The 25,503-nt window shown below is 47.0% G+C and overlaps 1 protein-coding gene across 2 annotated transcripts; it reads left to right on the top strand.

Annotated features, from left to right (window-relative positions):
* The first annotated feature begins 1,448 nt into the window (after window positions 1-1,448).
* On the top strand, window positions 1,449-22,539 carry TRIM16 (tripartite motif containing 16). 2 transcript variants are annotated; one of them, XM_041771980.1, is made up of 6 exons: window positions 1,449-2,009; window positions 8,400-8,495; window positions 12,302-12,535; window positions 14,755-14,920; window positions 15,368-15,463; window positions 19,811-22,539. In XM_041771980.1, exons 1-6 carry the CDS (start codon window positions 1,536-1,538, stop codon window positions 20,392-20,394), a joined length of 1,650 nt encoding a protein of 549 aa, XP_041627914.1. In that variant the 5' UTR covers window positions 1,449-1,535; the 3' UTR covers window positions 20,395-22,539. The 2 variants fall into 2 exon arrangements, with proteins under 2 accessions (XP_041627914.1, XP_041627915.1); XM_041771981.1 differs by lacking the exon at window positions 1,449-2,009 and adding an exon at window positions 4,260-4,940.
* The last annotated feature ends 2,964 nt before the right edge of the window (window positions 22,540-25,503 follow it).

Below are 25,503 nucleotides of genomic sequence, written 5' to 3'. Positions count from 1 at the left end.
TTTTTGCAACCTTAATTCCTTCCAACTCCGAGCAGCCTCTGGATTTCTTGAATTTTTGGCACGTCCTGGTCAGTGACAAGAAATGTTCCTTGGTTTGTCTGGTTTAACCGAGATCCTACAGAGCTCACCCTGGGGGTGGAGAGCCATGGAGCCACCTCAATCCCAGATCCCAGGGATGGACTGCACCAGAGTCCCCTTCCCCATTCTTTCCCTGTTTCATAAGCTTTCCAAATCCCCTTGAGTATATCTAAAGAAATTTTTTTGGGAGGGGAAGCTGTAGAACCTCTCCTCCAAGATACGGATGTTGGGGTCCAGGCACCCTGGAATCATCCTGGGTGCCTTGGTGCCCATGTGGCAGATACTAAGTACACTGTGTATCCCCATCCAGTGGTGATCCCTGGGAGCTCCTTTCTTTTAAGGAGCTGGATGCTTCCTGTCTCATCCTTTGGCCATGTGTTATGGGCTGAATTCTGTCTTTCTCTCCTAAATTCATATGTTGAACTCCTAAACCCCAGGACCTCATAATATGATTGTATTTGGAGACAGGGTATTTATTTATTTATTTATTTATTTATTTATTTATTTATTTAATTTATTTATTCGTTAGAGACACAGAGAGATAGCAAAGGGAGAAGCAGGCTCCCTGCAGGGGAGCCTGATGCAGGACTTTATCCCAGGACTGTGGGATCACGCCCTGAGCCTAAGGCAGATGCTCAACCTCTGAGCCACCCAAGTGCCCCTTCTGTTGTTTCTATCAACCAGTCTGTGGTATTTCATGATGGCAGCACAAGGAAACTCATACACCATGCCCAGGAACATCTTATTAGGTGGACAAAAGGGCTCTTTCTTGCTACATTCCTCTTTCTAGGAACCTTGGGGTGGGACATGTAGCTGGGAGAGCTGTCTGAATGGAGCTTTTTGTGGAAGGAGACACATTCTTCCCTGACTCCCTAAATACCCATTTGCGAGAAGGCAGTATGGGCAAGGTCAGGGTCAGGGACATATATTCCTTTCTTAGGTGCCTCATGTCCACTTCTATGAGATGGGACGGGATAAAGGGCTGTCCTATCGTTGAAGTCCTGACACTTTAGATCATTTAAAAAATACAAACAAAAATTTTGCCTGGCCAGCCTCATAAAGCAATGTAGGCTTTTCACAGCAGAGCTCAGGAATCTCTAATTCTTTCCAGAGCGACCATAGACACATGTGGTCTGTGGCTGAGCCTATGGGTAGCAAATGATTCACACAAGAAGAGAAGTTTCGGGGCTAGGCCTAGGAGGGGCCGGAGCCCATGGAGAGACTTCTGAGCTGCCGTCCTCAGCCTGAACAACCTAGCTGCCTCGTCATCACTGCAGCTGGCGGCCGTCCAAGCCTCGGGCAAAGTGATGACTGAGCTTCCTCTGGGAGGGCGGAAACAGTTAAACTCCAGTGACAGCTGCAATCCTATAGGCGTGGTTTTCTCGGTGGACTTGGGCTGTACAAGATCCAGGGCCGAGGGGCAGAGGAAGGGCAGTTTCAGCGCCAGAGTCTTCCAAATGGCTGAGCTGGAGCTGATGGCTCCAGGGCCACTGCCCGGGATCACCGCTCACTCTCTGGCCACCGTCAGCTCAGACTCTGGGTCGGGCAGCCCGGCAGAAGAAGAGGACCTGGGCTCCCCGGGGAGCCCCCAGGGGGAGACAGAGGGGAGTCCTGCCAGCGAAGGGGAGGCGGAGGTCCTGTGTGACTTCTGCCTGGGGACGGGCAGGGTGAAGGCCGTCAAGTCCTGCCTGACCTGCATGGTGAATTATTGCGAGGAGCACCTGCGGCCTCACCAGGAGAACAGCAAGCTGCACAGCCACCAGCTGACCGAGCCTGTGAAGGACCGGGACCTGCGCACCTGCCCTGCCCACCGCAGCCCACTGGTGGCCTTCTGCCGCCCCGATGCGCAGTGCATCTGCCAGGAGTGTGGCCAGGAGGAGCACAAGGGCCACGCCCGGGTCTCCTTGGATGCCGCCCGCAGGGACAAGGAGGCAAGTGCTGGGGTCCATCCAGGAGGGGGTGGTGGGGAGGTGGTGGGCACAGGGAGAGGCTGGGCCACCACCCACGGGGCTGCCGGCTTGGCTTCTGTGCTCCTGGGTCCTGACAAGGGCTCCAGCCCTAGCACCTGGCTGCTCCTCCAGGGTAAATATCTATTGCACTTGACTTTGGAAACTGAAGTAGGTCACTCTACTCCCATCTCCGTCCTGCTGCTCCTGGACTGTCTCTGTGTGTGTGTCTCTCTCTCCCTCATGCTTGCTGCTTACCTGTCTCTCACTCAGCCTTCGGTGACGGATGTGTGTTTGGGTGTGGGGTGCAGGACTTGTGGGGCTTAGGGCAGTGACGTCTCCTTCTGGCTGGATCTGTGTGGCAATTGTGAAACGAAACCTTGGCAGAAATTCAAGGGAAAAAAGTCTTTTTTTTTTTTTTTTTTACTTTTAATATCTCTTTTCTTTCCCCTTTACCCTAAATGGGAGACCAGTAGAAAGTGCTCCTCTAGAGATAACCTGGTGTGAAATCTGAGAGCTTGAAAACCACTAAGGTAGCATAGAATTGGAAACTTACCCCCAGGTACCATGTCAAGGATGGCTTAACTTAGGGAAAATAGAAATTCCTCATCAGGTAGAGGTACCAGGAGGGACCAAGAAACACCATGCTCACAGCCTGTAATCTAATTCCCATCAGATAGGATGTTTTCTAGAACAACCAGTTTTTCTTTACCCTAAAGCTGAAAACATGGAGAAGTTCTTGGGAATGGATTTAGCTACCTTTTTTTTTTTTTTTTTTTTTTTAAGATTTTACTTATTTATTTGACAGAGAGATAGAGAGAGAGAGAAAAAAATGAACAAGCAGGCAGAGCAATAGCCAGAGGGCGAGGGAGAAGCAGGCTCCTCACAGAGCAGGGAGCCCAATGCCAGGCTCAATCCCAGGACCTGGGGATCATAACCCCAGCAGAAAGCAGATGCTTAACCAGGGGAGCCACCCAGGTGCCCCAATTTAGCTACTTTGTGTTCTTTGTTTCTCATACTTGGACTTTCCTTTTTTTTTTTTTTTTTTAAAGATTTTATTTATTTATTCATGAGAGAGAGAGAGAGAGAGAGAGAGAGACAGGCAGAGGGAGAAGCAGGCTCCATGCCGGAAGCCCGATATGGGACCCGATCCCAGGACTCCAGGATCACAGTCTGGGCCAAAGGCAGGTGCTAAATGGCTGAGCCACCCAGGGATCCCCATACTTGGACTTTCCATGAGTACTTTCTTTCTTAGTGGGAGTAGTGTAGTTGACTTTTCTCCCACATTCCTTACATTCATACCGCTGGCAGCTCCCTGTTTGCACAGCACAGGGTGGGAGACCCCGGACAACTCCTTGGTCCAATATTCCTGGGCAGCAAGGGGAAGGGCTTTCTGGGAAGGGCACTTTACTTGCCAGGGCCCCTCCTCCATGTCTTTTCTCAGGCATAGAATTTTATCTGGTCTTAGTGGGAATTGTTCTGGAAAGCTCCAGATGCCAGTGAGTCACCATTCCCAGCTCAGGAAGCCACTTGCCAATTGCTTTCATTGTTTCTGGAGTCAGGGAATGTCCTGTCAGGAAAGCAGTACACTGCCTCTCATAACCAGGACGAGGTTCTGTGTAATGCTTTTCTTTAACCACGGAGATGCTCTGTATCAACAGATGGTTGAGCAAAATGGGCTTCATGGAGCATTGCTGTGTGCCGAAGGTGGATTTTCTCATTCAGTCCTCAGATAACTCTACAGGGTGGCAATTCTTTTTATCTTCACATTTTGTCAAACGCATACAGACAACTAAGTCATGGAGTGAGGAGGGGATGCTTTTGGAAAGCCACCCTACATGGGAACATGAGTAGAGGACCCCAAGATCACATGATCATATTATAACCTCACTTTTTTTTTTTGTACCAAAAATTCTGCCACACACAGAGTAGAGATATTAAAACAAAGTATACTGCTGTTCTTTTTGGGTATAATATCTGAATGTTACTATATTTAACTGGAAGAAGTGATGCATATACATGTTGAAAGGCCATCTCCACCAAGCGTTGTAATAGATTATATCAGGAAAAGGTCTCCATCTCATCTTGGATCCCCCCTACCTCCTTCCTCAGGCAAACACTACTATCTCTGCTTTCTTCTGTTTCCTTTCAGAAATTTTGTATCTGTACCAGTAGATATGCAATATGAATTTTAAACACAGTATCAACCAACTGGTGCATCACAGAGTTAGGGAAGAGTGCAGTAGAGCATATACAGAATCTCAAATTCAGGCATCCTAGGGGAGGGCTGTGTAAGGTAAAATAAGAACTGGGTAAAGGGCTCCAGGGCAATTTTTGGTGTTGAAAAGCCATCACGGCTACATGTACAATCCAACAGCCTCATACCCCAGATTTTTGGTGAGGACCCCAGTTCAAAACCTCTACCTTTCTGGTCTGCATAAGAGCTCTCGTCTTTTCTATCTTGTGTCCTTGTTTTCAGCTCAGAGAGCAAGTTTACTTCATAAGTACAGCCACACTCTAGATGGCTCTGCCAAGTCTTAGGAGCCAAAAGATTTCTTGTAAGGAGGCCAAGAGACCAGCCCCGAAGACACAGTGGCTTGATGAGACTGAAAATGCCACCAGGATTATTTTGAAAGCTTTACTAGGGACATAATGAAGGCTCCAGAAGCCTCGTATCCCCTTCAGCTAGCCCCAGCCTGCCGGAGCAGCTTGCAGAAGGTCACTTTGGATGGTGTTAAGGGCTAATTATTCAAGCAGGCGTGTTTTTGTAGGAAAGTATAAATGGCAGGGTCAGCCACGAGGACAAAAATAGCTGAGAACCTGCATGGCCAGATCTGCAGGTGAACCAAGTGAGCCCCTGCTGAAGCTCCCCTGGTCTCTAGCTATGCCAATGGGCAAAAATTCTGGATTTTGGAGGTGGGTGTTCTTTGTTCTTTGATCTTTAATCTTCTATCCTGCTGGGCTTCCAGAAACACCCCCCACACCTCAAGTCTTCCTGAATGGGACTGATGGCCGCTCCAGGCCAGCTTCCTAAGGCCCCTTTGCTTTCAAGGTCAGCCGGCCTTGCTGCGTACGTGCATTCACGCATGCGTGCCTATTAAAACTTGGATCCTTTGGCCATGTTCCTGTTCTGACTCAGGAAATGTATGTGGGTCTTTCCTATTCTTCCTCAAGCTTATCAAGCATCATGGATTGCTTCCCATCGACAGGCTGCACTGTCTGTCCTCAAGGAGCTTGGACTCTAATGAGGAAGCCAAGGCATGTTCTGTGGCTCCTCTCAAGTACCAAAGGGCTGACGCCGCAGAACCGCTCCATGTTCCAAGATGGAGTTGTCAGCAGGAGTGAGGTCAGGACTGGGTTCTTGGAGGTGGGAAGATCTGCTTCAGATCATGGGTCTACTAGGGACAGGCCACATCACATTGCGCCTCAGCATTGGTTCCAGAAAGTTCAGGAACTGGAAGTGACTCCGTGTAGAGCAGGAGGCAAGTTTCTGTAAGGCACAAGTAGTCATGCTTCTCGGGGGAGCAGTTAACCAGCATCATATGTAGCCTGTTTGATGGCAGCCAAAACACACACAGGGTGGAGGGCACTCAGGAAAAGAATTTCTTCTAGAAATTCTGAGGGATGCCTTGGGCTCAGTGTTACATAACTTTTTTTTTTTTTTCCCTTAAACATTCTACCAGGCTGTATGTCTTTCAGGAGCAGGGAGGGTGTCCTACTTGACTGGACTGGCATCTGGTAGGTTCTGGCCAATTGGCTGAGGAATGGAACCAGGCCAGGTGGAGCTCTGGTGCTACCTACACGCAAACTGTCCAGCAGAGTCGCCGTCGTGTGGCTGGAAATACAGAGGAACCTGGACCACCTGCAATTTCCTCTTCTCATTCTTCCATTAGTCTCTCTGCATCTCTAACCCCATGTCTGACTCCCAAGCTCTGGGTGCTACTTTCCCCTGTAGGTAGAAGCAAGAACAACTCTGTTAACCCATTCCCGTGGCCCCGCACCAGAGGAGAAGAGAAATGATCTGACAGAGATCCGATAGGCCTTCACACCCCAAATACTATACCTTTTACATCACATTTGTCATTACCTTGTTGAGGTAGGTAGGACCCGGGGCAGCCCAGGTGGCTTAGCGGTTTAGCGCTGCGTTCAGCCGAGGTTGTGATCCTGGAGACCTGGGATCGAGTCCCACACCGGGCTCCCTGTGTGGACCCTGGTTCTCCCTCTGCCTGTGTCTCTGCCTCTCTTTCTCTCTCTCTCCCTCATGAATAAATAAAATCTTAAAAAAAAAAAAAGTAGGCAGGACCCCCATGCTCATTAATACAGGGCTGTCTGCACTCATGGGCACCACCATCTGACTTCTGCGCAAGGTCCGCCCTGGCCCCAGAGTGGGTGGATGGCTGACATCTTGGGAAACCCTAAAGCCAGAGCCCGAGGCACCCTGTCCTTTTCTCAGAACAGGAATAACTGGATATACAGGTCTCCCAAAGTGACTCCACCTTTGTGGCAATCCTGAGTGCCTTCCCTTGCTTGGGGTGACTCACTTAGAGAGGTCCTCTTTAGGGACTTAGGAGTCCTTTTCTCCTTTTATGGCAATCTGCAGGCAGGAGAGAGAGCCCTCTCCCTGGTTGCTCTCTGGGAGTCTCCCTGTGGCTCTGGATCATGCTGGGGCTGCCCACGCCCATTGTTTGGTTGTGTTCAGGGTGTTCTCACTACCGTTAAACAAGCACTTTGTGTTTCCCCCTTCCCTGGAACAGGTCACTGTGTAATAAAGACTACCACCAAATAGGCCAGACCCTTCCCCCATACCTAAACAGGTGTCGGGGGCAGGGGTGAGGGGTCACAAAGCTCCCCCAGCTCCAAGTCAGCATCCCAGATCCCCAGCAAAACAAAATAAGGAAGTTATCTGCCTTCTGCAGAGTGAGGGGAGGCCTCTGGATGGTGGAGAGTTGGGGGCGGGGCACTCCTGCCAGGCTTCGGTGGGAAAAAGCAGAGACCCATTTTGCCCTCTGAGTTTCCTTAGGGTGCAAATGGCACAGCTTCCAGTGCTGACATAACCTATTGAAAGCCTTTAGAGCTATTCTTTTCTTTTTTTGCTGACTCATGTCCTTGTAGGGCCTTCAAAGGCTGCAAAGGTTTGGGCGTCATGCCTTGGTACACTTCTTGGCAGAAAGTGCTTAGGGAGTCTTGGGAGGGGAGAATGAAGCAGGCAGTGGGGTCAGAGAGGCAGACCTGAGGTTCTCACTCAGGCAGGCACTGGCCTAGGCCGGGAGGGCTGGCACTGCCCCCCTCCAGAGTGATGAGTGTGTGATGGAAAGTGGCCATGGTAGCAATGGTCAAGAAGAAGGGCACCCATGATGGCATTTGGGGAGCACATACAGCGTGCCAGCTGCTAGAACACATTTGCATTAACACATGCTATCTCACTAAGTCTTTACAAAACCCCCATGTGTTGGGAGTTATCCCAATTTAGTTATCCCCATTTCACAGGTGAAGAAATGGATGTCTGGAGATGTTAAGAAGATTTTTCCAAAGGATCAGCTGCTACGTAGAAAAGCTGGGGTCGGGATGCCTGGGTGGCTCTGCGGTTGAGCGTCTGACTTTGGCTTAGGGCATGATCCCAGGGTCCAGGGATCGAGTCTGGCATAAGGCTCCTCGCAGGGAGCCTGCTTCTCCCTCTGCCTGTGTCTCTCATGAATAAACAAATAAAATCTTTAAAAAAAAAAGAAAAGAGAAGGTGGGGTCCCCACCCTTGGCTCCAGCTCATACTCCTTGTTAGGTTATTCTGGGGGCAGAGGGGCTGGGCTGGACTCTACTGATAAACCGTTTGACGCTGGTTGTTATCATCTGTGAAATGGGGTCAGTGGTACTTAGCTAATGGGGGTGTGGTCAGGGTAACAGGAGGTCATCCAGCTAAATTCTGGAAGTCATCAGACCAGCGCAGCACAATGTATGTGCTCGAGGCCTTTTTGGCCTATTCGTGTTGAGTTCAGCCCCAGGAGGCGCTGCACACAGCTGGCCTTTTTTTTTTTTTTTTTTTTTTAAAGATTTTATTTATTTATTCATGAGAGAGAGAGAGAGGCAGAGATACAGGCAGAGGGAGGAGCAGGCTCCACGCAGGAAGCCCGACGTAAGACTCGATCCCGGGACTCCAGGATCACACCTGGGCCAAAGGCAGGCACTAAACCACTGAGCCACCCAGGGATCCCCACACAGCTGACCTTTCATGTCCCTTTGAGGCCCCCAGGCTGGCTTCTAAGGCAGCTCCCAAGGTCAAATACTCCTTATTCTCCTTACCATGCAAGGAGGGTGGATAGCCCCATGGCTCCTGGGGACATTCTATGTACACTCCTCAACACCGTTTTTCTCTCTTCTTAGGCTGAGCTCCGGGAGACCCAGTTAGAACTGGAACGGAAACTCAGGTTGAATGAGAATGCCATCGCCAGGCTCCAAGCGAATCACAAATCTGTTTTGGTAAGGCTGTTCTGGGTCACCTGCCATCTGTCAGCACACCTGGCTGCTGCTGTAGGCTCAGTCAGGCCCATCTGGCCTTTTGGGACACGGGGTTGCAGGCCTACCCTCCAGGTCCATGGGCTTTTGCTATGAAATTAGTTTAAGGTTCAAAACTGGCAAGTGATTTCTGTTTTAATAATACAGCGTAGGAGGGACACCTGGGTGGCTCAGCAGTTGAGAGTCTGCCTTTGGCTCAGGTCATGATCCCGGGGTCCTGGAATGGAGTCCCATATCAGGCTCCCCGCAGGGAGCCTGCTTCTCCCTCTGCCTGTGTCTCTGCCTCTTTCTCTGTGTCTCTCGCAAAGAAATTAAATCTTAAAAAAAAAAACAACCCAATACATTGTAGGAGCAAGATTAATCCTATTATAACAGCATTCTTGTTTTTACACTTGCTTATCCTTTTTTGACCAGGAAAAAGGTGTGTGTCGGGGAGTGGAGAGGATATCTAGCTAGAAGTCTAAGAATCAGACAGACTCAGGGCTTCTCCTATGATAGGAGGGTGTTTTGCATGGCAGTGTCACCAGTCCTGTGTGCTGGAAACCAGAAAAAGGTGTGGAGAACTACTTGCTTAGTGGATGGTAACTTAATAAGGCCAATCGTGTGCCAGGCTGCTTGCTTTTAGTCTCTCTGGTTTATGGCCAGTTTCCATATAAACTCTAAGTACACCCAAACAGTTCCACAAATACTTCTCATTAGTGGAAAGCCAAACCATCACTCAGAAAAGAATGCAAAACACCTAAGCTATCGTAATGACTCAGTAGCAGCATCTTTGCATTCCATGAATGATTCGATCCAACTACCCATCCATCCATCCATCCATCCATCCATCCTTCCATCCATCCATCCATGTCTGATGCATGTATCCATTTTAATTTAATTTTCTCCTTCTCGGTGTTTACAGCTAACTAGCTGTGAAAGATCAATACATCTTTTGCACTCGCATCATCTTATGAAAATAAGAAAAAGAATTGTCTCTTTAAAGTCTTATAAACCTTCAGATATTGTTGATTTCCAGGCTCAAGATAATCTAGAGAACCACATGAGCATCTTGCCTTTTGTTTCTAGCCCTTTATTTTTCAGACACTTCCATTCCTACTCAGCTCTTCCCATAATTGTGTGGTAACTTGGGGAGGTAGTTATCACAATGGTCAACATGTACAAGGGACATGAATGCACCAAGAGGTAACAAGACTGGTCTGGGGCCCCCAGATTGATGGAACAGGAACCTGGGATTGTTGTTCCCTCCACCTAAGAAACTCAGGACATTTAGAGGCACGTGTACCATCCTCTCTCTAAACCTTAAACTTCGATACTTTGATATGCTTGTGGCCCCTCCTCTCTTTGGTCTTTACTTGTCATTATTTTGGTGGTAAATAGAATCCTTTGCACATTCCATTTACATGCAAGGAAGAAGTATTTCTCCGTAAAACGGTTTAGGAAGGAGAGGTCACATTTGACAGCGGAAGAGTCAATCCTCCAACATCAGTCCAAGCTTTCTTCCATCACCCTTCCTCAGGAGGGCCTTGGTGGAGGAGAGGGATGTGGATTCTTTAAGATTCATACTTCTCAGCCTCATGGTGTGGTGCTTCCAGAGAAATTTGTGATTGCCAGACTCATGTCAGCAAGAAACTGTCAGGGCGATTTGGAGAACAAAGTTTATTACTCAAAGGTCCTAGAAGGCACAGAACACTGCCTGAGGGCCACACTGCCCTACTTCAAGGTCACAGGGAAAAGAGAGGGAGGGAGAGGTACAGACCTGGGATCTGCCTTTCCTGGAGTTGAAGGCGGGTGTCTAGGGTTTCATGGGTTCACTCTTAGTTGGTTTATTTAAAGCATAAGAGCAGGAATTAAGGCTTGGGAAGAAGCAGGGTCACTCAAGGGGTCAGTTGTCTAGATTTCAGGGCTTTCTGAAAGAGGAAGCTTCATGGGTGGGGGTGGCCCGATTCCTTATCTGGTTGTGCTGCTCTTAGCCGTGTCCCACAGCTGGCAATATGTTTATTCCAGATGGATGCCTTTTGAAATTGATGCTTCAGGGATGAGAAATTTAACATTGGGCACATACACGACAGCTGCTCTTCTCTACAAGCTTTTCTATGTCTGGGCTTGAGGAATTTGGAGAAGATCTCCCATCTGCCTTCCTACTTAGTCCCTATTACGGGCTCATTTGTTTCTAATTCTGTTCAGCTGCCCCAGCCTTGAGGAAACCACGAAGTGATGGGGCAGTTGGCATGAAAATCACAATGTAGAGAGGCTCTACCCATCTCCCTGCCCCCAGTAGAGATGCCCTTGCTTCCCTTCCCCTTCCTTCCTTTCCCAGCAGATCAAGGCTCACTTGTGGGCTTGTATTCCTGAGTCCTGGCCAAGCAGAGTCCCCAGCCAAGCAGAGCTCCTCCTGCCTGGTGTCATCATTTCTTCCCATCTCCCTCCAGACCTTGAGGCTTCCACATGCCCTTGGGCCCAGAGTGCCAACCTTTCTGAGTCCTTCCCTTTCCAGGCCCTTCTAATTCTCCTCTTCCCCTCCCCATCCTTCCTGCCAGGGGACAGAGCTGCCCTAGCAGCCTCAGCCTCAGCGAGCTATCTGTTGTTTGGGCTCCCTGTGGATACCCAGGGATGGCCCTTACTCTCAGGAGGGGGGAACAGAAAAACAGCCCTGGAGGGGTTGCTCTGATTGCTCTCAGATGGGATTGGTGTGGGTGAGGATGATGGTGGGGGTAGATTGAGGCAGGTAGAGAACACACTCTGGGCTGTGGAATGAGGTGAGGAGAATATGAGCAAAGGAAAGTGTGTCTAAGACAGTTGGATGAAGTTTAAACTGGACAGTATCTGAGGGAGCTGTTAGCACCGGTCCTTAAGAACTAGCAAAGGACAGAGGAAAGCATTTACACTTGACTGATGTTATAAATATGATTATGACTGAAGGCATTTCTAAAGGATGTTCATCCTGTGAAAGGGTAGAAAGTACACATGCACATGCCTACATGCCATCATGCAAACCCTTAGTGTTTATCACACGGTCGCTTTGTATTTTATTTGGACACCCTCTTCCTCCTGCCTGGGGTATGCTCGTGTTGCCGTGCTCAGGTGCCAAGGCCACCTACCCACACCCTAAACATTTTGTGCCTGGTACAGAAACCGTGAGCTTCCATGTGTATTCAGTTCGATGGACTCATGATGCCATGAAACGCAGAGAAAGCGAATTCATGCTCCTGATTTGTTCAGAGAAGCTAAATGATCAATTTCCCTTCAAGAAATATAGCCATCAATGTACTGAATACATGCATTGCCCTGGTAGGAGAAATGATTTTAGATACTTGAATGGTAACCCCAGACTGTCAGAGCTGGCAGGGTTCTCAGAGATCATCGAATGTCTGAGAGATGATGGGACACCTGGGTGGCTCAGGGGTTGAGCATCTGCCTTCGGCTCAGGTCGTGATCCAGGGGACCTGGGCTCCAGTCCCACATCGGGCTCCCCACAGGGAACCTGCTTCTCCCTCTGCCTGTGTCTCTGAGTCTCTCATGAATAAATAAACAAAATCTTTAAAAATAAAAAAGAAGTCTGAGAGACAAGGTTGATGATGGCGAATTACCCTGGAGGGCAAATCCGCTTTTTCCAGCACCCCAGGATTCATAGGCGAATAAAACCTTCCTTTTACAATAGAAAATCGCTCCCTAACTTACGGGTTTCTCAGGTTTAGGGCCCTGTGTGCTGAGCTTCAAGAAGGGTGAACGCCTTGCTAGCATGTTCTTCACTGCCCCTCCCTCCCCAGATGTCCGTGTCAGAGGTGAAGGTGGTGGCCGAGGAGCAGTTTGGGGAACTGCTTGCTGCCATGAGGAAGGCCCAGGCTGACGTGATGCTCTTCTTGGAGGAGAAGGAGCAAGCGGCTCTGAGCCAGGCTAACGGCATCAAGACTCACCTGGAGCACAGGGGCGCACAGATGGAGAAGAGGCAGCAGGAGCTGGAGAGGATCGCTGCCATCAGCAACACTGTCCTGTTTCTGGAGGTACGAGGGCAGGGGGGAGGCGAGGGGGGCGGAGGCAGAGGCATCGGGCCGCCAGTGCCTGGGAGCACCCTTACTCTGCTAGGCCTGTGGCAGATGTGGGGAACATGGGAATGGAACTGCTCTTTGATAGTGGGGTGCACGGGGAGCTGCGGGGAGAGAACGGCCTATGCACAGGTAAAGGGGTTTGAGAAAGCGCAGCTGATTTGGGGGGAATAAAGCGCTTTCCTAAGGCTGGGGCGTGGGTTGCTGAGCACTTAGGGATGGAGGTGAGGCTGGCCCAGCCAGGCAGGCATCTGGCTGTGAGAGAACTTTGTTCTTCTGCTCGAAGTTACCTACGCTGGTGGAGGATTTCAGGGGGGAAGTGATGAGCTGAGATCAGTGTACCTGGCAGGGGTGAGGCTGGAGACCTCTTGCCCCCTCTCACATGCCCTTCAGCTGCATGTGCTGGTTGATCTAGTAAGGCTCAGCAGAGATGGGACGTTCATTACAGGGCAACTCCTTATACACTAAGCCTCGTGCCATTAGGGCCACATCTGAAGGACGTGTAATCTTGCAGAGATTGGGTATAAATTCCATCATCCCAGATGTGTCACTAGATAGCTGCGTGGTTATTAACCAGTCACTTAACCTCTCTAGGTCTCAAATGCCTCATTTATCAGACAATCAGGCCAGAGTCAATAACTTTCCTCCTTTATTATTATTTTTTTAAAGATTATTTATTTATTTGAGGGAAAGAGAGAGCATGAGCCAGAGGTGGGGGTGGGAGAAGGAGACTCCCCACTGAGCCAGGACCCTAACCCAGGGCCCGATCCCAGGACTCTGACCTGGGGCTCAATCCCAGGACCCTGGGATTACAGCCTTGAGCCGAAGGCAGACACTTCACTGACTGAGCCACCCAGGTGCCCCAAAATGCTTACCTTTCTATCTATCCTGTGGGTTGGCCTTTTTCTTCTCTTTCTCTACCTAACCATTTTGGTACAATTGTTTTTTCTTTCTTTCTTTCTTTTTTTAAGAGTTTACTTATTCATAAGAGACACACACAGAGAGAGGCAGAGACACAGGCAGAGGGAGAAGCAGGCTCCATGCAGGGAGCCCGATGTGGGACTCGATCCTGGGTCTCCAGGATCACACCCTGGGCTGAAGGCAGAGCTAAACCACTGAGCCACCCGGGCTCAACAGAAGCAGCTGTTTCTATTGCTAAATTTTCTGCTATAGCCAGTGGGCCCTGCAATGCTCCAGCTGAGTTTGGATTTTGATACTGTGTTGCATCTGAAAGCAGCCTTTCCTGATCACCCAGTTGATTTGAAGCTTAGGCAACTTAATATGATTAGTTACCTGAAAGCACTGTTCAAACTCCAAAGCACAGTGCAAAAATTAGAGAGAGCCTGTGTATGGGATTGAACGGACAAGGCAGAGGCAGCATTCCTGTCTGAGGACTTGGTCCTGGATCTTCCAAGTGCTGCACCTGCTCCTCCACTCACCCCTCCCATAAGCCATGGCTTGTGTTTAAATTCTGAAAAAGAGGGGTGCTTGGGTGGCTCAGTCTGGTAAGTGTCTGCCTTGGGCTCAAGTCAGGACCTGGGGTCCTGGGATCAAGCCCCATGTGGGTGGGGTGGGGGTGGGGTCCCTGGGGTGGGGTCCCTGCTCAGCAGGGAGCTTGCTTCTCCCTCTCCCTCTGCCCCTCCCCCTGAGCTCTCTCTCTCTCTCTCTCTCTGTCGCTCTGTCGCTCTTTCTCAAATAAAGAAATAAAACCTCTAAAAATTTTTCTAAAAAAAGAAAGAAAAAAAAGTCCTTCAGGAATGAATGTAGCAGGAATGCTACTGTTGCTATTTGGGCTGTTGGCACACACCTTGTTTTTGTTCTTGGTCTGTAGTCTGGGAGGTGCATTGGAGCTGTTCCCAGGCAGCTAGCGTCTCTTGATTCTTAATTTTTTTCTTTTTCTTTTTGTGTGTGTCTCTCTTGGTTTTTAAAAGCCCATTTCCTAGTTAAAGAAAAACAACCACAATCCCCCCCCCAAAAAAACCCCCAAAACCCCCCCAAAACCATAAACAGCTTGCTATGCTGTCGGGTCCTGAGCCAGACATGTTGTGCATGCTTGCTTTGTGAAGGGCACATTACCATCAACCCATTTTGCAGATGCAGGAGGTGATGTAATGAGAGCAGTCCAGTTTCAGAAATACAGAAACGAAGGCAAGTTTGCCACGTTCCCCTTCCTGCAGGAGTACTGCAAGTTTACGAACACGGAGGACAGTGCTTTCCCCAGTGTTTACATAGGACTCAAAGATAAGCTCTCGGGCATCCGCAAGGTCATCACAGACTCCACGGTGCATTTAATCCAGTTGCTGCAGAACTACAAGGAGAAGCTCCAGGATTTCTCCAAGGAAGGTGAGGAAAGCTGTCTGAGTCCTGGGATGTGGTATGTGTTTTCCTCAGAATGTGAGGGAGGGCAAATCAGGGAATTTTCAAAGCCATCCTTTGGCCAGATGAGTTGCTAATGGACACTTACCATGATGGTTTTATTTTATTATTGAGACCCAGAGAAGCTGAGTTAGTTACATCCCGCAACTGGGTGGAATTTCTATGACTAGTTTCAGAGGTTGCTAACACCTATACTTTTAAGTGAAATCCAAGCCATTCTGAGATCATTGTCCAGCATATTTTGCTTCACACCCATGAGAGAAATCACCCACTGAGCATGATTGTCTCTGACACGACTAGAGTGCAGCTCTTTGTTTTCTCCCGGGCAGCCAAGGGAAGAGTGGCTGGGATGTCCTGCTTCTTAGGTTCTCACCACCTGGACAGGTGTGCATTCATAACTCTCTGATTTCCTAGAGGAATATAATATCAGCACTCACGTGTCTGCTGTTATTGAGCGCAAGTATTGGACCTCAAAACCTGAACCCAGCACCAGGCAACAGTTCCTCCAATGTAAGTTGCAAACAGCTTCCCTTAACCCCCTTAACCACTTACTTGATGTCAGTGTTTTGCTCCGTTGGAGCAAGAGCATCGGCCTTCATGAAAGTTTCAGATTCTTGCAACCTCAGGTCTACTCCTAAATGGAACATTAAAAAAATTTTTATTTTTACTTTTCATCTTGGAGGGAATTTCAGATTTACAAAAACAGGACAAAGAATTCTTGCATACCTTTCATCCAATTTCTCCAAACATTAACACTCTATATAACTGCAGTGCATTGACCAAAACCAGGAAATGAATGTTGTTACACTGCTATAATCTAATCTGTAGAATTATTCAAGTGTTTCACCAGGCATTCCAACCAATGTCCTTTTTCTGACCCATAGTCTGATCTAGGGTCACAGATGTTTTCCTGCCTCCTTAGACTGCCCCAGTCTGGGTCCTGTCCCTTACTTTGTCTTTTGTGAGCTTGGCACTTTGGAAGATCCTGGCTAGTTACCAAATGACTCCCTTTGAAGTCTGGCTCAGCTGGAATTGCATAACCCATTGTCCTGTCATGATGTGGTGTTGACCTGGTCTGTTCGCATGTTTTTTGTTGTTGTTGTTGTTGTTAGCATTTTTTAAAACACTGTATTTCTGGTCGGTACTTAGCAAGTCCCAGGAGAGGCAGGACTGCATAAATGTTGAGACTCATTTTTATGACATTTGGTGAATTAATCTTTTTGGAACATGCCGTTGAACCCTGCTACTGCTTGTTTCCTGGGGGTGACCACTGGTAGACTGTTAGACCCCCTTTTTTTCCAGTTATCACATGGAGCCTCGGGTTCCGAGGACTGTCTCTGTTTTTGCCCACAGCTCCTGCGTTTTCCCAGGACCTCTTTACTTACACAGTTTCCTTTATTTATTCTCTCCTGCTTCCCAACAGAAGCACATCTGTATTTTTATACACAGATGTAATTAGTACAAGAAACCAAACAGCCCTTATTCTTAACATGAAGATAAATATGAAGTGTATCCTATTATAACCTATCTTCTTTGCCATTACAGAAGTCTTTTTTTCACACCTAATATTAACTTTGCCTCTTTGGGTATCATTATGAACTTTGAGCCTTTTATAGACTCAGATTGTTTGACCTGTCAAAGTCGTGTGGCTCAAACTGCCAACTTGATAAGTGGGAGCCACTCTTTCTCCTTTCAACCGTTTTTTTTTTTTTTTTAATTAGACCTATTTATTTTAGAGATAGATTATTTTAGAGTGAGATGAAGGGCTGAAGGAGAGGGAAAGAGAGAATCTCAAGCAGCCTCCTTGCTGAGTGTAGAGCCCTATGTGTGGCCTGTCCCAGGATCCTGAGATCATGACTAGAGCTGAAACCAAGTGTCAGCTGCTCAGAACCGATGGAGCCACCCAGGTGCCCTGCCACTCTTTCTCCTTTAGGTATTGGCATTCCGCCCTTGAAATCCTGAAAAGTATCGTTGCTTTCTGGCACTAACAGAATATTCCAGACCCATTCTGACTTTCTTGTCCCAAGACAATGAGTCACCTACTTGCCACGAAGTCCTGGATGCCCTTAGATGAGAAGAATGTTATCGTTCGATACCTGGATGTTAAGGATTGCCAAAGGAGTTGGTCGGTAAAGGTCTGCTGCTGGTGCTATTGGGAACTTTTAGGAACACAGAGCTGCAGGTAGTTTTAAAAATATGCCTTTTTTCAGGTGCCTGGGTGGCTCAGTTGGTTGGGTGTCTGTCTGACTCTTGGTTTTGGCTCAGGTCATAATCTCTCAGGATTGTGAGATTAAGCCCCACATTGGGTCCCCCAATCGGCAGGGAGTCTGCTTCTATTTCTCTGCCTCTGCTCCTCCCCTCACTCATGCTCACTCTCTCTCTTTCTAAAATAAATAAATCTTTGAAAAAAGATGCCTTTTTAAAACACATTTTTGAGATATTATTGACATATGACTTTTATTAGTTTTAGGTGTACAATATAATAATTTGACATATACATATATTGTGAAATGATCACCACAATAAGTTTGGTTAACATCTATCACATGGGGACTCCTGGGTGGCTCAGCAGTTGAGCATCTGCCTTTGGCTCAGGGTCTGATCCTGAGGTTCTGGGATCAAGTTCCGCACTGGGCTCACCACAGGGAGCCTGCTTATCTCTCTGCCTATGTCTCTGCCTCTCTCTCTCTGTGTCTCTCATGAATAAATACATAAAATCTTTTAAAAAAATCATCACCTCACGTAGTTACCGAATTCTTTTTTCTTATGATGAGAACTTTTGAGATCTACTCTCTTAGCAACTTGCAAATATGCAATATGGTATTGTTAAGTATAGTCACCATGCTGTACATGACATCCCTTGGACTTATCTAACTAGAACTTTGTACCTTTGACTGCCTTCAAAAATAAGGAACACTTCATGAATTTGCATGTCACCTGGACATTGCTAATTTCTGTATCATTCCCATTTTATATATATGCTGCCAAAGTGAGCACCTATATACCTAGGTCCTCAGTTCACATTCCTTGTTCCTTTTTTAAAACATTTTTATTTATTTTTAAGAGAGAGGGAGAGAGAACTGGAGGAGAGGCAGAGGGAGAGAGAGAGAGAGAGAGAGAGAGAGAATGAATCTCAAGCAGTCTCCACACTGAGCATGGATCATGACACGGGCTTGATCTCACAACCCTGAGATCATGACCTGAGCCGAAATCAAGAGTTGGACACTCAACCAACTGAGCCACTCAGGCACCCCTTCATTTTTCCTTTTAACTTCTTAGATTTTTTTTAAAAAAAGAATTTCTTTACCTAGACACAAAGGAATTTGGAAAACTCTGCGTTAATCCAAATAATTTTTTATATTAATAGATTTCAAATAGACTCAAATGCACTAGTTCATTTGGAAAATATATTCTGAACATCTTCTCTGAGCTAGAACACCGGGATAGAGTCCTATGTGAAATGTGGAGTGTAGAGATTAGGAGGAAGATAAGCATGAAAAAAACGCATAAATAAATAGAGTATACACATTGTGTTGAGTACCATGAAGCTTGAGAAGTGAGAGTGCTCTGAGAGAAAGTGGTGGGGAGTCGCAGAGAGCCTCTTTGAGGACACGAACCCTTAGCTACAATTTGAAAGGATCAGTAGGAATCACCTAGGCTCAGGTGAGGGTGATGATCATATAGAGGGAATGGTCTGTGCTAAAGCCCTGAAGTGGGCTCAGGGTTGCATGCTTCTGAGGTCAGTGTGCCTGGAGCATGGCAATCCAGGGCTAGTGGGCAGGAGACAAAGCTGGGGACACAGGCAAGGGTCAGTCATGCACGGCTGTGCAGGCTGGGAGGAGGGATCACTGCTTTATTCCATGGGCAAGAGGCACCAACCGGGGTCTTGAAGCTGGGGTGACATGATATACCTAAGCCTACACCCTGAAACATGCTCCATGGCCTTGTGGCAGAGAAGTGCTGGAAGAGGTTCAAGACAGAGCAGCATGGTCAGCAATCTAGTCTATTCTGGACTAGGTTGGGGGTGAAGCAGTGGTTTGGACAGAAGAGGGATCTACAGAGTTGATGCTGTCTGTGTGGGGGAAACGGGTGGTGAGGATGGCGGGAAAGAAATTTCAAAAATACCTTTAGTGTGACTTGAGCAACGGGGTGCGTGGAGGTGCCATTACTTTTTTATTCTCTGGAATCAGGAAGAGAATATGTTTGAGGGAACGTTTGAGAGTTTACCCAGCTAAATGTTGGTCAAATTAAAAAAAAAAAAAGACTCAAGTGTGGATGTGTGAGTGCCTGTTTTCACAAGCCCTTGTTGACACTGAGAATAGTGAATAGTGCATGGCTTTCAATACATACTCGTTGAATGAACAAATGACTAGACCAGCAGATTTTCTTTTTTCTTTCTTTTTTTGAAAAAGATTTTACTTATTTATTCATGAGAGACACACACACACACACACTCTGAGGCAGAGACACAGGCAGAGGGAGAAGCAAGCTCCATGAAGGAAGCCCGATGTAGGACTCGATCCCAGGACCCTGGGATCATGATCTGAGCCAAAGGCAGACACTCAACCACTGAGCCACCCAAGCGTCCCAGATTTTATTTCTTGATTCAGTTCCACAGATAACACAGGAAATGCCAAGCAATCTGAACTTTCAGAAGGAAGGAAGTAGAGTGACTTGTGGTCTCTGTTCTCTGGTTTTTGCCCACCTCTTTTTTTTGCGGGGAGCATCGACCTGTGCAAACAGAGAAGAGGAGAGGGATGTTGATTCATACTTGGGAGGTGGGCTGGGTTGGAAGTGTTCTGTCCCAAGCAGCGGCCAGTTCCTGACCTGCCTGCCTGCCCTTCTTCATCCCCTCAGATGCATGTGACATCTCCTTTGACCCGGACACGGCACACAGGTATCTGCGGCTGCAGGAGGACAATCGCAAGGTCACCAACACCACGCCCTGGGAGCATCCCTACCCGGACCTCCCCAGCAGGTTTGTGCACTGGCGACAGGTGCTGTCCCAACAGAGCCTGTACCTACGCAGGTACTATTTTGAGGTAGAGATCTCCGGGGCGGGCACCTATGTTGGCCTGACCTGCAAAGGCATTGATCGGAAAGGGGAGGAACGCAACAGTTGCATTTCTGGAAACAACTTCTCGTGGAGCCTCCACTGGAACGGAAAGGAGTTCACAGCCTGGCACAGTGACACGGAAACACCGCTCAAAGCCAGCCCTTTCCGGAGGCTGGGGGTCTATGTCGACTTTCCGGGAGGGATCCTCTCCTTCTATGGTGTGGAGCCTGATGCCATGACTCTGATTCACAAGTTCGAGTGCCGGTTTTCAGAGCCAGTCTACCCTGCCTTCTGGCTTTCCAAGAAGGAAAATGCCATCCGGATCATGGATCTGGGGGAGGAGCCCGAGAAGCCCATGCCAACTTCCGTCGAGGCTGCTCCCTAGACCCCCGACTCTTGCTGACCACCAAGATGGGGTGGCAGCTTGCATCTTAAGGGTGACTTGGAGATGGAAACGTCTGCCAGTGGTAGCTGGCTTTAGGAATCATGGGGGTCCCTGCACGAGGAGGGACGTCCCTGGCTTTTCCCTTTTGCTCCCTGCTGTGCTGTTCCCTATTGTATAGCACCCCCTAGGTACCTACACCCTGTTTCTCATCTTCTAGTGAAATTCTCCTGTTCGGTCTGGTGAATGTCACACTGTGCCTGGACTCAGTGACCAGGAATCTTCAGATGATCAAAAAGATTGCAGAGCAATCATGCATAACCCATTGCAAACTCCATTTTGCATTTCCTATGCCACAGACACTATTCTGGATGCTGCATGGCCATTGATTCCACCTTCACAGCCTCCCCTTGGGAAGGAGGCTCGTATCATCCTCATTTTGCAGAGGGGGCCCCTGTGGTCCAGGGAGGGGAGTTAGTTAACTTGCTCACAGTCATTGTGCTCACACGGTGAGTAATTGGCACCGCTGGGATTCGAACCTGAGCAAGCGGACGTGGAGATTTTAACCACTACACCTTACTGCCCTCCTTATTAGATCATGGGTATTGTGTGTAAGGAAATAAGCTACATGAAGAACTCCTCGGTGGGGACATCAAGCATCTTAAACACTCGGCATCTTTGTACACACTCTTTCTGGCTGGGCCATGCAGCAGGGACCTCACTACCTCACACAACAGCTCATCCTAGTCTTGGATAGTGAAGATGATAAATATCTTAACAGAGTCCAAGTCTTCATCCCTGTGACCTCTGGAGAGAGTCTCACCTCGAGATGTGGACTTGTCTGATCTCTCATTCAGAGGCCAGTCCTTCAAATATTTGAAGACAATTCTCATGCATATCATATCCTCCAGGGAAGTAGTCCTGTTTTCACACTACATTTCCCACTTTCCTTCATAACTTCTGGATCTTTTCCTATGAAGTGTATCAAAGCAAGTCTCTTCCTCTTCAACCGTCTGATAGTCCTTTTTCAAGAGTACATTTCTTTGTGTCACCTGTCTTGTTTCCAGAGACCCCATCCTGTATTTATATCCAAGGATTTATACACTATAGGATTTGAATTTTTTATCGGATTTTTTTAAAATTTGAATTTTATTGAGTTAATCTTTTTTTACTTGAATTTAAAATTTCATTGCATCACTGCTGCTTGCTGAGACACTTTTGATTCATGATGCTGTGTCTAATAGATGAACACTCCTTCCTATTCTGGTATCACCTACAGAGTTGGTAAACATTTCTTCTGAAGTGTTCCTCTTGCTGATACATATTGATCAGGGTAGGGCCAGATATGGAATCTGGCAGCCCCCAGTTCATACATTTTGGGTTTAGTTATTCAGTAAGTTATACTTTGGTAAAACACTAACACAGCCCAGTTTTAAAACCCACTTTTAGCCCTTTATCCACCAGACACCAGGAAGGACTTTTTCCAAAGGCAGTAATCAAGACACGTATGGGTTTCCTTGCTCCACTTGTCTCACAATGCTCTCAAAAGAGAAAATGAGATCATATGGCCTGCCTTGTATTTATTGAGCCTCTGTGGGTTATTGGTGCTGGCTGCTTTACTTCCTAAATGCTTGCCAACTGCTTGATTAAACCATTTTAGGATTCTTCTGTGAGTTAACATCGAGTTGATGAGTCTGTCGTTTCCAGAATCTACCTTATTTTTGTTTTTAAAAGCCAAGAGTTTTATGTGTCCTCCATCCTCTACCACTTTTCCTAATTTCTTTTTTTTTTCTTAATTTCTTGCATATTATTACTGCCTAGCTTTTGGTCACATTGGTAAACAGTGTCCATGTTGTGAGATGTAATTTATTTAGGTCAGAGTGCCTGAGGTCTTAGAAAGGAAACTTTAGGGTGTGTCTCCTCGACTGACTTGAACTTCATTTCTCTGCCAGCTCTTTTTGTTCAGTTTCAGTGTCAGCACCTCCCTTCTTGATATAAAAGATCAAAGCAAAATTGAGAGAAACATCTACTTTCTTTCTGTTATGGCTTCAACTGAGGGTCATTTTTCTTTTTTTCTTATTTTTGGTCCCCAAACTGGAATTGCCTAAAATGAACAAATTTAAAAAAAGAATAAAACATGAGAACAAGGCCTATTTTATACTCTGCCATTTCCCCCAAACTGTGTGTGTGTGTGTGTGTGCACGCGTCACCCTTCTGTGTTTACCTACATTTATTTCCTCTTCAATTGTGTAGACGCATTTGGAAAAAAAACAAATCTGAACTCATCAGGAACTCCTTTTGGCGCATGGTTGTTTTGTTCCATTACTAGACCATCTGATTGTAGAATCAGAATATAATTTTAGCCATTACGTAATCGTTCTTGTCTCAACTTTTTGAAGTTCAAGTGCATATGGCATTCTTTTCCAGGAATGTGTTGGAATCTGAGTAAATTCCCATGTTCTCCCAAGCTTTGGGATGAAATGATGAGATATGAATTTTGGCTCAGGTGTGTAGCCCTTATTTCTCTAACCCGGTTCAGCATGTTTTTGGAGTGACTGTCTTCAAATCAAATTGACTCAACATACGCGGCTTTTATAACAGGCAAACCATTATGCTAAGCACTAAGATATAGTGACTCAAAACATAACTAGCTGTATCTTTTGATCATAAGAAGTTGATTTATTTTTTAATTAATTAGAGAGGGAGAGAGACATAGAGTGGGTGGGAGGGGTAGATGGAGAGGAAGAGAGAGAATCTGGAGCAAACTTCCTGCTGAGTGCAGAGCTGGATGCAGGGTTTCATCCTACAACCAACCATATGAGATCAAGACCTGAGCTGAAGTCAAGACTTGGACGCTTATCCGATGGAGACACCCAGGCACCCCAAGAAGTTAGTTTATGTATTTATGTATTTATTTATTTATTTAAATTTTAAAAAGATTTTATTTATTTATTCATGAGAGACACACAGAGAGAGGCAGAGACATTGGAAGAGGGAGAAGCAGGCTCCCTTTGGGGGGCCTGATGTGGGACTTGATCCCAGGACCCCGGGATCATGACCTGAGCCAAAGGCAGATGCTCAAGCACTAAGCCACCCAGGTACCCCCCAATAATTTGATTTAAGTTGAAGTGAAAATGATTGAAACTGAAGAGCTAAATAGGAATCTACTATTCTTATCCCAACCAGGGGCACCTGGTTGGCTCAGTCAGTAGAGCAAATGACTCCTGATCTCAGGGTGGTGAGTTCAACCCCATGTTGGGTGTAGAGATTACTTAAAATAAAATCTTAGAAAAAAAAATCTTAGGCTAAAAAAAAGAAATCTATTCAAGATAATAACAGACAAGGCAGTATGGAATACATCTCTCAGTTCCATGTCTAATGTACTGTCTTTAACGTTTTTTGAGGCTGTCTTGAATTTTGTATTGTGTTGTTGACTGACCATCTATCTGATGGCTCTCAATCTTTACAGCCAACTGCCCTCATTTTAAGATTCACAACTCCAGCCCCATTAGCCAAAGATATAAATGGAAGAAATGGTAGTGTGCACATTTTTTGCTTCTAAATCCCTCATATTTGAGCACGACTCCCCTCTCTCTGCATCCGTGATGAGATGCATTGTTGGTAGGGTAGGTGGCCTTGCAGGGGGGGCTACTATGTCATGTACATCTGATGTATACATGCAGGACACACACTATGGTAGAATGACTGGTCATTCAGTCTTTGTTGGGACATGCTTCGTCTTTATCTTCATTTCTGGCTTATTCTACAGACTTGAGTAAATCCAGTCTCCCTGGAGAGGGGAGGCCAGGTACTGGAAAAGAAGAGGGCAAACAGGTCATCTAACAAAGACCGAGGGTCAGGATAGCTGTGATCAGGCATTTGAAGTCAAAGTCCTTTCCCCTAAATTAATGACTTTCCCCCCAGATTAATTAATGTAGTGACCCTGATTCCTTGGGAGAAAAAAGTGTGTGTGTTTATATATAAAAAACTCATATAAAAATAATTTTCAAAAGATCCTACTAAACTACTACAAACTGCAATGAACCCCTTAATCTATCTGAGATGCTTTGAGCTATCACGATTCAGTGTTCTCAGCCTTTTCAAATGATAACGTGCTTCCAGAAGTTTCTGTAAAAACCCTTGTCATCCTTTCTTCTGTTCTAGCCATATCTCCCATGCCGTCTTCCCTGCATCCTGGCCCCATCTTCCATTCAGGCAGTTTCAAGCTTGATGTTTGATGTTTATTTTCCCACAGGATGCTCCAGGCTTTATGCAGTGATGTTAAGGCAGTGATGTTAAGGCAGTGATGGGTTTCGCATGTCTGGTTGCTAGCCTCTACCTTGGGGCTCTGGCTGTGGCTGCTGGAAGTATGGGTAGGACCCCGGGCCAGTCGGGAGGGTGAGCAGGTGCTGTGGCAAAGTGTCCAGCAGCCCAGAGTCCTGGGAGCAGAACTCTGCTCACAGGTGGGCTCCTGGTCTGTTTTGTCCAGCTCTCTTGGGGAAGACTAAGAGGCCTGGTCTGTGCGACCAACTTATCTGTACTATGAGTTGCTTTAATGGAACAATAACCCAAAAGGTATGGAGTCTGCGTGTTAGAAATTTTTCTTATTTTTAAACAGCCACATGTTTCCATTTGACAGTATTGTCCATTTGATGGTTCTCATCAATTCTTCAATTCAGCCTTTCTTTTTGCTTTTTGCCAAGCAAACTCTGTGCTGATCTCAGTAGCCACAGCCAGTGCTGGTCAGGGCCAGGATCCTTGCAGTGGGCAGGGTAAGGAGCAAGGCTGTCAGATGGAGATGACTCTTTTTATTTCTTTTTCTCATTTTGTCTCCATGTATGCTGTCCTTGATCTGTTCCTCGAATGAGCCACTAGGACTGTAGAGTTTCTTGGTCCCAGTTCAGGGAAGTCAGTGTTCACCATTGCCCCAGACCACTACGTCCTCTGTCCACTGGAATGTATTACTGCTCACTCTCTTCTTCAACTCGGGCATTCTACCAGTGGTATTTAGCTGTCTCAACCATCTGGGGCCTCGTTTTCTCCATCTGTAAAACATCAGACTCCCCACGAGTCTTTCAGAGTGCAGCCAGCCCTAAAACCTGGCCCTTCTTT

This window comes from Vulpes lagopus, chromosome 10 (genome assembly GCF_018345385.1).
Source record: "Vulpes lagopus strain Blue_001 chromosome 10, ASM1834538v1, whole genome shotgun sequence".
NCBI lineage: Eukaryota > Metazoa > Chordata > Mammalia > Carnivora > Canidae > Vulpes > Vulpes lagopus.
This window is presented reverse-complemented; position numbering and strand designations above follow the sequence as displayed.

Coding starts and splice junctions, on each gene's coding strand:
- TRIM16 (XM_041771980.1), top strand. CDS start 1,536: ATGGCTGAGCTGGAGCTGATGGCTCCAGGGCCACTGCCCGGGATCACC. Junction 2,010..8,399: donor CCGCCCGCAGGGACAAGGAG/GCAAGTGCTGGG, acceptor CTCTCTTCTTAG/GCTGAGCTCCGGGAGACCCA. Junction 15,464..19,810: donor CAGGCAACAGTTCCTCCAAT/GTAAGTTGCAAA, acceptor TCATCCCCTCAG/ATGCATGTGACATCTCCTTT.